The sequence below is a fragment of the Pristiophorus japonicus genome, chromosome 24 (genome assembly GCF_044704955.1).
Source record: "Pristiophorus japonicus isolate sPriJap1 chromosome 24, sPriJap1.hap1, whole genome shotgun sequence".
Classification (NCBI taxonomy): domain Eukaryota; kingdom Metazoa; phylum Chordata; class Chondrichthyes; family Pristiophoridae; genus Pristiophorus; species Pristiophorus japonicus.
In genome coordinates this window covers 11,412,015-11,428,378 of record NC_092000.1, presented here as the reverse complement: position 1 = coordinate 11,428,378, position 16,364 = coordinate 11,412,015, and the positions used below count along the sequence as shown (strand labels likewise).

General features: G+C 46.9%; 1 protein-coding gene across 1 annotated transcript in view; it reads left to right on the top strand.

Annotated features, from left to right (window-relative positions):
- Positions 1 to 10,593, top strand: part of xab2 (XPA binding protein 2) — a 52,915-nt gene extending 42,322 nt beyond the window's left edge. The window contains exons 16-19 of the mRNA XM_070867251.1: positions 2,744 to 2,915; positions 6,667 to 6,793; positions 7,940 to 8,043; positions 10,251 to 10,593. Of these exons, the coding sequence (XP_070723352.1) occupies positions 2,744 to 2,915; positions 6,667 to 6,793; positions 7,940 to 8,043; positions 10,251 to 10,312 (465 nt within the window). The 3' untranslated portion in view covers positions 10,313 to 10,593. The remainder of the gene's footprint in view (positions 1 to 2,743; positions 2,916 to 6,666; positions 6,794 to 7,939; positions 8,044 to 10,250) is intronic.
- The last annotated feature ends 5,771 nt before the right edge of the window (positions 10,594 to 16,364 follow it).

The following is a 16,364-nucleotide window of genomic DNA, read 5'->3' as shown; positions in this document are numbered from 1 at the left end:
GACCTTGTCGAAAGCCTTCTGAAAGTCCAAATATACCACATCAACTGGTACTCCTTTGTCCACTTTATTGGAAACATCCTCAAAAAATTCCAGAAGATTTGTCAAGCATGATCTCCCTTTCACAAATCCATGCTGACTTGGACCTATCATGTCACCATTTTCCAAATGCGCTGCTATGACATCCTTAATAATTGATTCCATCATTTTGCCCACTACTGAGGTCAGGCTGACCGGTCTATAATTCCCTGCTTTCTCTCTCCCTCCTTTTTTAAAAAGTGGGGTTACATTGGCTACCCTCCACTCGATAGGAACTGATCCAGAGTCAATGGAATGTTGGAAAATGACTGTCAATGCATCCGCTATTTCCAAGGCCACCTCCTTAAGTACTCTGGGATGCAGTCCATCAGGCCCTGGGGATTTATCGGCCTTCAATCCCATCAATTTCCCCAACACAATTTCCCGACTAATAAAGATTTCCCTCAGTTCCTCCTCCTTACTAGACCCTCTGACCACTTTTATATCCAGTTGTTTGTGTCCTCCTTAGTGAATACCGAACCAAAGTACTTGTTCAATTGGTCTGCCATTTCTTTGTTCCCCGTTATGACTTCCCCTGATTCTGACTGCAGGGGACCTACGTTTGTCTTTACTAACCTTTTTCTCTTTACATACCTATAGAAACTTTTGCAATCCGCCTTAATGTTCCCTGCAAGCTTCTTCTCGTACTCCATTTTCCCTGCCCTAATCAAACCCTTTGTCCTCCTCTGCTGAGTTCTAAATTTCTCCCAGTCCCCAGGTTCGCTGCTATTTCTGGCCAATTTGTATGCCATTTCCTTGGCTTTAATACTATCCCTGATTTCCCTAGATAGCCACGGTTGAGCCACCTTCTCTTTTTTATTTTTACGCCAGACAGGAATGTACAATTGTTGTAATTCATCCATGCGGTCTCTAAATGTCTGCCATTGCCCATCCACAGTCAACCCCTTAAGTATCATTAGCCAATCTATCTTAGCCAATTCATGCCTCATACCTTCAAAGTTACCCTTCTTTAAGTTCTGGACCATGGTCTCTGAATTAATTGTTTCATTCTACATCCTAATGCAGAATTCCACCATATTATGGTCACTCTTCCCCAAGGGGCCTCGCACAATGAGATTGCTAATTAATCCTCTCTCATTACACAACACCCAGTCTAAGATGGCCTCCCCCCTAGTTGGTTCCTCGACATATTGGTCTAGAAAACCATCCCTTATGCACTCCAGGAAATCCTCCTCCATCGTATTGCTTCCAGTTTGGCTGGCCCAATCTATGTGCATATTAAAGTCACCCATTATAACTGCTGCACCTTTATTGCATGCACTCCTAATTTCCTGTTTGATGCCCTCCCCAACATCACTACTACTGTTTGGAGGTCTGTACACAACTCCCACTAACGATTTTTGCCCTTTGGTGTTCTGCAGCTCTACCCATATAGATTCCACATCATCCAAGCTAATGTCTTTCCTAACTATTGCATCAATCTCCTCTTTAACCAGCAATGCTACCCCACCTCCTTTTCCTTTTATTCTATCTTTCCTGAATGTTGAATACCCCTGGATGTTGAGTTCCCAGCCCTGATCATCCTGGAGCCACGTCTCCGTAATCCCAATCACATCATATTTGTTAACATCTATTTGCACAGTTAATTCATCCACCTTATTGCGGATACTCCTTGCATTAAGACACAAAGCCTTCAGGCTTGCTTTTTTAACACCCTTTGTCCTTTTAGAATTTTGCTGTACAGTGGCCCTTTTTGTTCTTTGCCTTGGGTTTCTCTGCCCTCCACTTTTCCTCATCTCCTTTCTGTCTTTTGCTTTTGCCTCATTTTTGTCTCCCTCTGTCTCCCTGCATAGGTTCCCATCCCCCTGCCATATTAGTTTAACTCCTCCCCAACAGCACTAGCAAACACTCCCCCGAGGACATTGGTTCCGGTCCTGCCCAGGTGCAGACCGTCCGGTTTGATTGGAAGTAATTGGTAGGAGGTTTAGAGGGGAAATTTCTTCAGCCAGAGGGTGGTGGGGGTCTGGAACTCACGGCCTGAAAGGGTGGTAGAGGCAGCAACCCTCACCCCATTTAAACAGTACTTGGATGTGCACCTGAAGTGCCGTAACCCACGGGGCTACGGACCAAGAGTTGGAAAGTGGGATTAGGCTGGGTAGCTCTTTGTCGGCTGGCTCGGACACGATGGGCCGAATGGCCTCCTTCCGTGCTGTAAATTTCTCTGATTCTACGATGCCAACGCGCGCACGCTGTCCAGCAGAGGTCTTCGAGTGGCAGTCGGAAGCAGGAAGCTCAAAATTACACTTTATTTCTTCTAACTTGGTTATTGAGGTCAGTTTTTCGACCCCCCCCCAGTTTCTACCGGCGCTGGGATCTGCTGACTGAGGTGTACAGAACCGGTCCTGAACATACGACCTTCCTGAACTCTGTGGGTCAGTACAGGGAGATGCCTTTAGCTGTAGAATTAGACTTGGAGATTTCTGTCGGTAGCGGGTGAGGGGTTGATTTTCTATAACGCCGAATACACGGGTTTCTTGCACGTCTTTTAAAAATAGGAATGATTCAGCACATCCGTCCATCCTTCCTTTCTCTTCCCTCCCCCTCCCCCCCCCCCCCCCCCCCCCCCCAATCTTGTGGAAATATGAGAGATTATGTGTAGTATTTTTAAAACAAGAAATTTCTCACGCAACTCTCTCTTTGCTTTCAGATCACACCGTCATTCTGGCAAACCTGGAAGGAATTTGAGATCCGGCATGGGAACGAGGACACCATACGCGAGATGTTGCGGATTAAGCGTAGTGTGCAGGCCACGTACAACACCCAGGTCAATTTCATGTCCTCCCAGATGTTGAAAGCCTCTACTAACGCTACGGGCACAGGTGAGCTGGTTACCACACGGCTATGTGGCTGAATCGGAGATATTTACGGCACTTCAAGTGCACATCCAAGTACTTTTTAAATGGGGTGAGGGTTTCTGCCTCTACCACCCTTTCAGGCAGTGTGTTCCAGACCCCCACCACCCTCTTGGTGAAGAAATTTCTGCTCAACTCCCTTCTAACCCTTCTACCTATTTCTTTAAATCGATGCCCCCTGGTTGTTGACCCCTCTGCTAGGGGAAACAGGTCCTTCCTTTCCACTCTATCTAGGCCCCTCATAATTTTACACACCTCAATCAAGTCTCCCCTCAGCCTGTTCTGTTCCCAAGAAAACAACCCCAGCCTATCCTCATAGCTAAAATTCTCCAGTCAAGGCAACATCCTTGTAAATCTCCTCTAGTGCAATCACATCGTTCCTGTAATGTGGTGACCAGACCTGCACGCAGTACTCTAGCTGTGACATAACTAGTCATGACCTCCCTGCCCTTATATTCTATGTCTCGGCTAATGAAGGAAAGTATTCCGTATGCTGCCTTAACCACCTTATCTACCTGGCCTGCTACCTTCAGGGATCTGTTCCTTGACACTAAAGTAGACAAGTGGTGACTGTCGTTGGATATATTCGAGAGGGAGTTAGATGTGGCCCTTATGGCTAAAGAGATCAAGGGGTATGGAGAGAAAGCAGGAAAGGGGTACTGAGGTGAATGATCAGCCATGATCATATTGAATGGTGGTGCAGGCTCGAAGGGCCGAATGGTCTACTCCGGCACCTATTTTCTATGTCAGTAGTCGGCTCTCAAGATAATTACAGAGGAACCAGCTGGCCCTTCGGCCCATCTTTTACTTCATCCCTCCAGTACGGAGCTCCATCTGTTGTATCCAATCCAATGATGATGGTGTTTTCACATCTACTAGTACTCAGTCTGAGAATCCATGCGTTGATCAGTTCTTGTACAAAGAACTTCCTCGTGTCAGCCCTAAATTTGCCTTTAACCACTTTGAAGCTGGGCCACTTGTCCTGCTCTCTCCAGTAATTTTCCTGATTTATCGTTGCATACCATTTACAATCTTGTATACCCCTCGGCAGCGTTCCCTCTTCGCCCCGCAGCTCTCTGCCGGAACCCACCCGGTCCGGGGACTGGCTTTTCCAGTGTTAAGTTTCGCACATTCGCGAAACTCTGGGCTGTGGACCCCCCAAATTAGGGGGGAACATTGCCTCTCGGACACCTTTCAAAGATGAAAAGATCCACCTTTCTTCAGTTTTTCCCCACTCCGACATCTCTGTCCTCGGCCTCCTCCACTGTTCCATTGAAGCTCAACGCAAATTCGAGGAACAGTACCTCCTCTTTCGTTTAGGCACTTTACAGCCTCTGTGACTCAATCAACAATTTCAGACCATAACCTCTGCCCATATTTTGCTCCCCTTTTTTAAACCCCCTCCCCCGATCTTATGTATTTTTTTTTTTTCTCTCTGTTTCCAATGGCAGCTGATAATGGGTGTGGAGTATTTTATAGAATGTGGAGCTTTTTTATATTCCCTACAGTTTAGAAGAATGAGCGGTGGTGATCTCATTGAAACATACCGAATCCTTACAGGGTAGATGCAGGGAGGATGTTTCCCCCCGGGCTGGGGAGTCTAGAACCAAGGGGTCACGCAGTCTCAGAATAAGGGGTCGGCCATTTAGGACTGAGATGAGGAGAAATTTCTTCACTCGGAGGGTGGTGAATCTTTGGAATTCTCTACCCCAGAGGGCTGTGGAGGCTCAGTCATTGAGTATATTCAAGACAGAGATCGATAGATTTTTTAGATACGAAGGAAATGGGGACCGGGCAGGAAAGTGGAGTTGGAGTCGAAGATCAGCCATGATCTCATTGAATGGCGGAGCAGGCTCGAGGGGCCGAATGGCCGACTCCTTATGTTCTTTAACTCGGGTGGTCTATTAGTGTAACGAGCTGAACCAACAGGGAAGTCACTGCGGATGGTCAACTAGGCGACTGCTTTGCATGTTGAAGGGCTGCACCATTTCATATTATTGTATCACATTCTTTCTCAGAACAGCGAGACTGAAGCCCCCCCCTCTTTAGCCTGCCTGCCTGCCTCCCTCCCTCCCTCCCTCCCTCCCTCCCTCCCTCCCTCCCTCCCTCCCTCCAGTTTACAGGCTTTGAAATCCTTGGTGTCACTCTAACCACCGCTTCTCGAGCTACTGCCTTACCCCTCTCTCACCCTGGGAGGTGCATCCTGCACGTCAAGCCTTGCCCCTTCACCTCGATTGCTCAGTGAACACAGTTGAACCCACTCCAGCTCATTCCATGCAGTCTGTGTGTGTGTGTGTGGCAGTGTTGGCCAGGGAGGGAGCTGTGCAGCGCGTCTGGTCAGAGTTTTGGCAAAAGCATTAGGAGCCCGCTGTTTTATTTTTGAAAGCTGTGACTCGTGAGGGTCAGGCTCAAAATAAAACAATAGGGTTCAGTACGCTGAAAATGCGTAAAGCTTTCTGGCAGTGTTCCCTGCCCTGAACAGCTGGAATAAACTATGGTCCTTGCTTGTGATTTTTAGTGTGAAATGGTATTAATTGCAGTAGTGCTATGTTTTTCAAGCAATGTTTAAAGGAGTAATAGCCAATGGTCCCTCTAATTTTTGTCTTGAGCCATGCTATCCTCTTTGAGAGGATTGGACAGGTTAGATGCAGGCAGAATGTTCCCAATGTTGGGGAAGTCCAGAACCAGGGGTCACAGTCTAAGGATGAGGGGTAAGCCAGTTAGAATCAAGATGAGGAGACTTGAGTTGTGAACCTGTGGAAATCTCTACCACAGAAAGTTGTTGAGGCCAGTTTGTTAGATATATTCAAAAAGGAGTTAGTTAGATGTGGCCCTTGCGGCTAAAGGGATCAAGGGGTATGGAAAGAAGGCAGGAATGGGGTACTGAAGTTGCATGATATTGAATGGTGGTGCAGGCTCGAAGGGCCCAATGGCCTACTCCTGCACCTATTTTTTATGTTGACTGAGCAGAATTTTGAATAGGCTGTGTAAGCCACACGGTTTTTCCCCACATAATAACCAGTGAGCCGGCTGCGTGGGACCTCATCACTGCGCAGCTGTGCTTCAAAGGGAATGTCGGGAATAGCCCACGAGTTTGACCTTAAAAGGGGAACTTGCAGTCGAAACCATTTGCCTAATCTGATGACTCACTGCAGTGTTACCCCAGTGAGAGCCATGTGTGATGAGGGAATTAAAAAAAAAGGACTTGCATTTATATAGCGCCTTTCACAACCACTGACCGTCTCAAAGCGCTTTACAGCCAATAAAGTACTTTGAGTGTAGTCACTGTGGGAAATGCGGCAGACAATTTACACACAAACAGCACTGTGATAATGACCATATAGTCTGCTTTTGTTATGTTGATTGAGGGATAAATATTGTCCCAGTACACCGGGGATAACTCCCCTGCTCTTCTTCGGAATAGTGCGACGGAATCTTTTGAGTCCACCTGAGAGAGCAGACGGGGCCTCGGTTCAATGTCCCATCCGAAAGACAGCACCTCTGACAGTGCAGCGCTTCCTCAGCACGGCACTGGGAGTGTCAGTCTAGATTTATGTGCTCGAGTCCCTGGAGTGGGACTTGAACCCACAACCTTCTCACTCAGAGGTGAGGGTCCACTGAGCCACTTAAAGTTAAAAAGCCTAAGTCGTCATTAAATAGGTGAGAATGGAGTACTCAGCATACTCAGCCTTTTCCCCCTCTGATTTATTTTGTGCAGTGTCTGATCTAGCGCCGGGCCAAAGTGGAATGGATGACATGAAACTACTGGAGCAGAAAGCACAACAGCTGGCGGAAGATGTGGAACGGGAAAGGCCCAAACCGAAAGACAAGATTCTGTTCGTCAGGTACGTCGTGGCTCAGGCAGAACGAAAGTGTAATCCAGTTGCTTTTTGTAACGATGTATTACTCTCAGGCTGGGCATCCTGGAATCTACATCGGGTTGGGACGGCCAGCCTTAGACATCTCAAATAAAAGCAGGGTCAGGCAGCAACTGTGGAGAAACAGAAACGGAGTTCGCGTTTCAGGTCAATGACCTTCCCCGGAGATCTCCTTTGTCTCAGCCACTGCCTTCAGTAGCCTTATACAGGGTCCTAGACTCTGCCCAACGTGGAACCTTTTTGCTCCCCTGCTTTCCTTTTTCCTGAACACAAGTCAGGAGTGTGATGGAATACTCTCCACTTTGCCTGGATGAGTGCAGCTCCAACAACACTCAAGAAGCTCGACACGATCCAGAGCTAAGCTCCACCACCGGCGCCCCCTGGCTGCAGTGTGTACCTTCGACAAGATGCACTGCAGCAACTTGCCAAGGCTTCTTCGGCAGCACCTCCCAAATCCTCGACCCCCACCACCTAGAAGGACAAGGGCAGCAGGCGCATGGAAACACCATGACCTGCGAGTTCCCCTCCAAGTCACACACCACCCCGACTTGGAAATATAGCGCCGTTCCTTCATCGGCGCTGGCTCAAAATCCTGGAACTCGCTCCCCATCAGTGCTATGGGAAGCACCTTCACCACACGGACTGCAGCGGTTCAAGGCGGCGGCTCACCAACACTTTCTCAAGGGCAATTATGGATGGGCAATAAATGCCGGCCTTGCCCGCGACACCCACATCCCATGAACAATTTTTTAAAAAGCTGCCAGTGACAATATACGGGTTGAATATAATAGAACATAATACAACATAATACAAATGGGCTGAATTGAATGGCTGCAATACACAGGTGGCCTTTTTCAAAAGGAAATTTGCCTCAGAATTCTCTTGAGAAGCTATCTGGGACTAGAAACAACAGCTAGAGTAGAGTTGGTCACAAGTGTAAACCTACAGGGACACAGCCCCTGTTTTCACAGGACGATTCTTGAATAAATTTAACAGATTGCAACCTTCTTTTGCTGCAGAAGGTCTGCTGTGGTTGTTTAGAGTTAGTGAAAGTTTAGAGAGTTTTGTGCACCGAGTCTGTCCTGACACACGCGCGCTCTCTCTCAATTGCAGGAGTGATGCGACACGGAGCGAGCTCGCTGAGCTTACGAAGCAGGCGAACCCGGATGAGATAGATATCGACGACGATGATGAGGAGGGGGACGATGAGCCTGACGGTATGTGGGATTCACAGACATTATTAATCCCGAGACACTGCGGGTGGAAACATCTTCGGTAAAACCTGCAACAAACCTCCTAAATCCACTCTTGATTGGCAACTCCCTCACCCCCTTCAAAAACAACCTCGACACCCATTTTAGAGGGCTGTTAAAAGTCAATCAATCACATTGCTGTGGGTCTGGAGTCACATATCGGCCAGACCGGGTAAGGAAGGCAGAGTGCCTTCCCTAAAGGGGCATTAGTGAACCCGATGGGTTTTTAACGACAATTCAGAGAGTTTCATGGTCACCATTACTGATACTAGCTTTTTAATTCCATATTTATTTAATTCAAATTTGAATTTATGACTCATTGAACTCATGGTGCTGGATCATTAGTCCGGGCTCCTGGATCAATAGTCCAGTAACATAAATACTATGCTACCATACATACCCTCAGCACATTAAAGTTTCTGCCTGGAATAGCGGTCATCGATATTAAATGAGCTAGTATACATGGTTGTATATTTTGTACAGCTACTCTTTAAATAGGAACTCTCCACACATGTCCTTCTGAAAAAAAAAAATGAAATACACTGACTGGATATTCAGTTGAGGTCATTTTCGGGCGTTAATTATAGTGCCTTAGACGGTAAAATCCATCAGTTGGGCCCCGAGTGTGGGACGGAGCGCTAAGGGAGGCGTTACACACCTTTTTTTAGGGCGCAAGGCCGGCTGAGCAACTGAAAATCCGTTGCTAAACAGCTGGCCTCGGAGCGCCCGAACAGAGGCTTCCGTGGCAAAAAAAAAATCACAACTAAAAACACAACAAACATTCCCAATACCTTAAACACACTGAGCTAAATCGCAAAAATAAAACTAAAAAACAATCAAACTTACCTCATTCAACAATCCCATCACTCACCGCCGGGACAGCTGGTTTTCCAGGCGGTCCCACCACGGCGCGCGATGGGGTCAGTGCACAACAAATTTCACCGTGCAGTCGAAACCGGTGGCGGTGCACGCCACTCCAGGGCGCGCACCCCCGCAAAACCGGCAACTAATTTGCCAGCTGGAAACTCTTCCTCCGCCATTACCGCCCCTCCAAGACGCAGACAGAGGCTGTAACATAACAAAAATCCAGCCCATTCTGTGGCGTTGCAGAGCAGGAATGCTACTGGTTTGGTTTCTAGCCTCTGCTAAGTTAGATGATCTCAGTAAGGTGACCTCTTTAGTTGGCCTCTGCTCCTAGGATTGATATCAGGTGATTCCAGCTGGAAAAAGCCTAATGCAATGCTGGCCCTTGTATTCTAGTCCTCTAGGTATAAAGGGGGCAGAGGTAATGGATGGAGCTATTTAAAACCCTGGTTAGACCACACCTGGAGCACTGTGAGCTGTTCTGGGCCCCACACCTGAAGGAGGATATATTGGCCTTGGAGGGAGTGCAGGGTAGGGTTACCAGAATAATACCCGGACTTTAAGGGTTAAGTTACGAGGAGAGATTACACAAATTAGGGTTGTATTCCCTGGAATTAAGAAGGTTAAGGGGTGATCTGATTGTTCCCCTTAATATCTTAAACTTCAGAGGGTAGAGAGAGAGAAACTATTTTTGCTGGTTGGGGAGTCTAGGACTAGGGGGAAGAATGTAAAAATTAGAGCCAGACCTTTCAGGAGTGAAATTAGGAAACACTTCTACACACAGTAGAGACATTTCGAAAACTCTGCCGCAAACGGCAATTGATAACTTTTAGTTAACCAAAAGGTATTGAGGGATATGGGGAAAAGACAGGTATATGGAGTTAGGTCACAGATCCAGCCATGATCACATTGAATGGTGGTGCAGGCTCGAGGGGCTCAATGGCCTCCCGTTACTATTTTCCATGCACGTGTGAACACTGATGCCATTCTGTGCTGGATGGCCTGGTAATGCCCGCTGTCCAGACTTGCACACTGAAGAAAAATAGCTGGTTTGGTGAGATACTTGAATATTACAGTAGCTTTATGGCTGCGATGTTGGTCATTGTTTGTGTCACAGTGTGTGAGCTGAAAATTTATGGGGGGTGGTGGGGATGGCTGCTGAGATTCCTCTGGACTCGCCAGTGTTACAAGAGTTAGTCCCTTCTCGTGTTGGAATTTTAGTGAATGATTTAGAATAACATTTCCAAAATAATTTTTACTCATCTTTTAGCAAGTTACCTAACTTTTTTTTGGTTATCTATTTTCAGAGGTGCCAGTTGAGCAGAAAGCTGTCCCCATAGCCGTGTTTGGGGGCCTGAAGGATGACTGAACTGTAACTCCATGCACAACAGAACTTGCAACTTTCCGTCGCCTTCAGTGTGCGTGCTGTTTAATGTGTTGGCAGAACATTGGACTAGTACAATATATTGCTTCCACATGGGTTTTGTGTTCTGACCCCTCCCCCTTACACCAGTGTTTCGGCAGCTAGTGATACTGCCCTCACTTCTGTTGGACTGTGTTTTTGTAGATTTCTGTCTAGAGCCAGTTTCTTTAAGGATTTAAAGCTAATTCCTATTACATTAATAAAGCTGAACTCTACAAAATACACAACCATTGCAGGTTATTTTGTGACTGGGGCTTACATGGCCCCCAATAGTGTGGGAGATAATGGGAGACCGATTCTATTAACATCTTACTTTCCTCGCCTGTCTTTCCATAATCTACGCCAGTGTTTTTCATTCTTAAATATTGGCACTCTCTCCAGGTTCACCATCCTAATACTCCCCAACGATGAGCAGAACTGTCCCTGCAGGAAAGATCAGATCCATCAAAATGACGACCGCTGACTAAAGTCCAGAATCCTATAACCTTCCAAAGACACCGTGTGCAGTTAAACCCCAAGAATTAATCTGCGGGCCCAAATATTACTGTTATATAAGCAAACATGTAAAGAAAGACTTGCATTTATATAGCACCTTTCACAACCTCAGGATGTCCCAAGCACTTTACAGCCAATGAAGTACTTTGAGTGTAGTCACCATTGTCGTGTAGGAAACGAGCCAGAGAATTTGCGCACAGCAAGGTCCCACAACGAGCAATGACTGGATAATCTGTTCTAATAAGTTTCAGAATTCATTATATCATTTGTGCAGATGTACATCACCTTGACTAAACAGCTGTGACCAGCCGTGCATGTGCAGGATGCTGGGATAACCACTTTGGCAGAAAAGAAAAGAGAAGCAAATAATTTAAATGGAGAAAAATTACAAAGTGCTGCAGCACAGAGAGACTTTGTGCATGAAACACACAAAGTTAGTATGCAAGTAATCAGGAAGACGAATGGAATGTTGGCCTTTATTGCAAGGGGGAATAAAGTATAAAAACAGAGAAGTCCTGCTACAACTGTACAGGGTATTGGTGAGGCCACACCTGGAGTACTGCAGACAGTTTTGGTCTCCGTATACTTGCATTGGAGGCTGTTGAGAGGAGGGGGTTGACTTATGAAGGTGGGGCCTACACACATTGGAGTTAAGAATGAGAGGTGATCTTATTGAAACAAAAGATAATGAGGGGGCTCAACAGGGTAGATGCAGAGAGGATATTTCAACTCAGGGGAAACTAAAATTAAACACAGTCTCAGAATAAGGGGCCGCCCATTTAAAACTGAGGAATTTCTTCTCAGTGTTGTAAATCTGGAATTCTCTGATTACAATGACTGATGTACCATGACACTGGAGTACTAAGCGAGTGCAGCACTGTCACTAAACCAAGGCACCATCTGCCCTCGCAGGTGGTCGTAAAAGAACCAATGGCATTATTTTGAAGAGGAGCAGGAGCATTGTCCCCGTTGTCCTGGCCAAAATGTATCCCTCAACCACCACTAACATGATCTGGTCATTACCACAATGCATGTTGAGTGGCCTTGCTGTGTGCAAACTGGCTGCTGCGTTTCTTACAATACAATGACTGCACTTGGGTATCCCCTGGGAGCACAGACGCACCAACATTAGTGTCCTCAACCAGGCCAACATCCCCAGCATTGAAGCACTGACCACACTTGATCAGCTCCGCTGGGCAGATCACATACGAGACTCCCTTCACGGCAAACGAGCTAAAGGTGGGCAGAGGAAATGTTACAAGGACACCCTCAAAGCCTCCCTGATAAAGTGCGGCATCCCCACTGACACCTGGGGGGAGTCCCTGGGTGGAGGAGGTGCATCCGGGAGGGCGCTGAGCACCTCATCGCCGAGTGGATCCAGAAAATAAGCGCAGGCAGCGGAAGGAACCAGTCCCACCCTCCCTTTCCTTCAACGACAATCTGTCCCATCTGTGGCTCTCATATTGGACTGTTCAGCCACCTAAAGACTCATTTTAAGAGTGGAAGCAAGTCTTCCTCGATTCCGAGGGACTGCCTATGATGATGACTGCACTTCAAAATGTTGTTCATTGGTTGTAAAGCACTTTGGGACATCCTATGTGAAAGGTGCTATATAAATGCAAGTTCCAGAGACCAGCTGCACTATTTAAGCATAAATGTGAGAGTAGTCCATTTGGGTGGTTCACCAATCTAGTCTTTAGAGGCAATGAGAGGGAAGAGCAGCACTGGCTTCTCGCCAATCCACTTGACCCTTCAGCCAATAGACCAAGGGGTCTGTACACAATCAGTTGGCACAGTGGGATTTGCACACGTGGAGCAGCCAATTAATAGACCGTCATTGCAGGTAGGCCCACCTTTGACTTGTTGGGGTCTTTAAACTTCTCGTGTACTCACTGCCAAGCCTTGGGTGTTGGATTCGGCCTTGGCATTTATGTGGTAGCGCCATGGGACGTTTCACTACGTTAAAGGGCGCTATATATAAATAGGTGTTATGACGAAGTGCACTAGTGCCAACACTGCGATATGTGCGCGCACTCGGTCCGTGCAGCAGAGCAGGTCTCCAGTCATCCTGGTTAATCCTTGCCACTGGATAAAGTCCTAGCTCTATCTTGCCCGTATCGTGGCTAATGTGCAACGATCACCACACGTTAAAAAAATCCACTGGAGTTCAGGACTGGAACATCGGGTCCTTCATTGAAACATCTGTGATCTCTTGTAGAAGCCAGTCATCCTCGTTCGAGGGACCGCCTACGATGATGAGGACTACTCACCATTATCTTGCATTAATTGACTGGCCAAAGTATGTTTGGCATATAGATTTCCTTCCCCTCATTATCTCATTGTACATTGAAGAATTACCTTGCATTAATATTTAATTCGAGCCACTTACCCATGGTCATTACTTAAAGTGCTTGAACTAAAATAAATCTTTCCATCTCAGTGCAACGCCACGACACATGCAATCAGGGACAGGAGGAGGCCGTTCAAGCCCTCGAGCCTGTTCCACCATTCAATTAGATCATGGCTCGTGTGTGTCTCAGCCCACCTTGATATTGTAAACCTGGAACACTCTTTTTCCCCCCCCCCCCAAAAAAAGCTGTTAAAGCTATGTCAATTAAATTCAATAGATTTTTCTTTAGGGTTATAGAGCAAAGGTGGGTAAATGGACTCGAGTTACAGACCAGCCACAGTCTCATTGAAAAGACTTGCATTTATATAGCACCTTTCACAACCTCAGGACATCCCAAAGCGATTTGCAGCCAATTAAGTACTGTTGGAGTGTAGTAACTGTCTTAGGAAATGCAGCAGTCAATTTGCACACAGCAAGCTCCCAGAAACAGCAATGTAATAATGACCCAGATAATCTGTTTTAGTGATGTTGATTGAGGGATAAATATTGGTCCCAGGACACCAGGGATAACTCCCCTGCTCCTCTTCTGAGCTCTGAAGTGAGTGCTACCCACTGAACCACTGCTGACAGCGTAAATGTAATGGCGGAACAGGCTCGTGGTACTGAATGATCCACCCCTGTCCCTGTGTGATTGATTAGAGTGCTTTTGACTGATTGAATGGCAAAAGAGGGTGATAATGTACATGTAAAGAAATAAAAGATGGGTTCAGAGATGTAAATGGTTACAGCAGAATAGCCGAGCGGGTGGGATGTGGAAGAATGGAAAATCTGGCAATTCATATATATTTATATATCATTTGCATACAAGCGTCAAAGTTTACATCGTTATGAAGTACTGTTGAATTATTTAAATGAGTTATTTTTGGGAGCCATACTTCACTCAATTTTGTCAGTGATGCAGAAATCAAATATAGGAACTGCAACAACTTGTATTTATATAGCGCCTTTAACGCAGTGAAATGTCCCAAGGCGCTTCACAGGAGTGTTATGAGACAAAAAATTAAACACCGAGACACACGAGGAGAAATTAGGGCTGGTGACCAAAAGCTTGGTCAAAGAGGGAGGTTTTAAGGAGCGTCTTGAAGGAGGAAAGAGAGGTAGAGAGGTTTAGGGAGGGAGGGAGGGAGGGAGGGAGGGAGTTCCAGAGCTTGGGGCCCAGGCAACAGAAGGCATGACCACCGATGGTGGAGCGATTACAATCAGGGATGCTCAAGAGGGCAGAATTAGAGGAGCGCAGACATCTCGGGGGGGGGGGGAAGGCTGTGGGATTGGAGGAGATTGCAGAGATAGGGAGGGGCGAGGCCATGGAGGGATTTGAAAACAAGGATGAGAATTTTCAAATCAAACCGGGAGTCAATGTAGGTCAACAAGCACAGGAGTGATAGGTGAACAGCCACTGCACTTCGCATTCAACGTATGTGAAGTACAGGTTGAATCCCCCTCCCTTATCCAGAACCACCCCTCGTCCAGAACCATTCCCGGCCACCGGGTGGCGCATGCGCAGAACTCCAACATGAACAAATTGAAGTCTTTCCTCGCTGCCGACTCCTGCAATCGCTGGCCTGACCCTGCGATCCACTGCAACCCCCAGCGCCCCCCCCCCACCCCATGATCTCTCTGCCGCACTCCCAGCCGCAAGCCAGCCAGCCCGCCCCAATATCCCCTTGCTCAGTACCTGTACCATCCAATTTAACGTGACCACCCCTCGTCCGGAAAAATCCCTCATCCAGAACAGGCCAGGCGCCCGAGGATTCTGGATAAGGGAGGTTCAATCTGTACTTTGAGACTGCTGTTGCAGTATATAAATGCAAGACACTGTACATTAATGATTTAGATGAGGGGATTAAATGTAGTATCTCCAAATCTGCGGATGACACTAAGTTGGGTGGCAGTGTGAGCTGCGAGGAGGATGCTGTGAGGCTGCAGAGCGACTTGGATAGGTTAGGTGAGTGGGCAAATGCATGGCAGATGAAGTATAATGTGGATAAATGTGAGGTTATCCACTTTGGTGGTAAAAACAGAGAGACAGACTATTATCTGAATGGTGACAGATTAGGAAAAGGGGAGGTGCAAAGAGACCTGGGTGTCATGGTACATCAGTCATTGAAGGTTGGCATGCAGGTGCAGCAGGCGGTTAAGAAAGCAAATGGCATGTTGGCCTTCATAGCAAGGGGATTTGAGTACAGGGGCAGGGAGGTGTTGCTACAGTTGTACAGGGCATTGGTGAGGCCACACCTGGAGTATTGTGTACAGTTGTGGTCTCCGAACCTGAGGAAGGACATTCTTGCTATTGAGGGAGTGCAGCGAAGGTTCACCAGACTGATTCCCGGGATGGCAGGACTGACCTATCAAGAAAGACTGGATCAACTGGGCTTGTATTCACTGGAGTTCAGAAGAATGAGAGGGGACCTCATAGAAACATATAAAATTCTGACGGGGTTAGACAGGTTAGATGCAGGAAGAATGTTCCCAATGTTGGGGAAGTCCAGAACCAGAGGTCACAGTCTAAGGATAAGGGGTAAGACATTTAGGACCGAGATGCGGAGGAACTTCTTCACCCAGAGAGTGGTGAACCTGTGGAATTCTCTACCACAGAAAGTTGTTGAGGCCAATTCACTAAATATATTCAAAAAGGAGTTAGATGAGGTCCTTACTACTAGGGGGATCAAGGGGTATGGCGAGAAAGCAGGAATGGGGTACTGAAGTTGAATGTTCAGCCATGAACTCATTGAATGGCGTTGCAGGCTAGAAGGGCCGAATGGCCTACTCCTGCACCTATTTTCTATGTTTTACCACTCACACGCGTAGCTGGGAGGCATTTTGCGATTTTCTTTAAACTTTACTCTTCATGGGAGTTTTGGGGGCAATTCCCTTTCAGGTAATTGCAGAGAGTTATTAACAAGAAGTCTTGTTAATGTCGGCTTGGGGAGCAGTAACATGTGCGAGTGGGACACATTGTGACCTATTTTTTTCGTCCCATTGGGGCAGTAACTCAATGCTTCACTGTTTCCAATGTTTTAAGATATTCCGCAGGCAGAATGTTGCCTGCTGTGTGCTGGGTTGGCTATCAGATCCAGGAACTGAGGTTGGAAA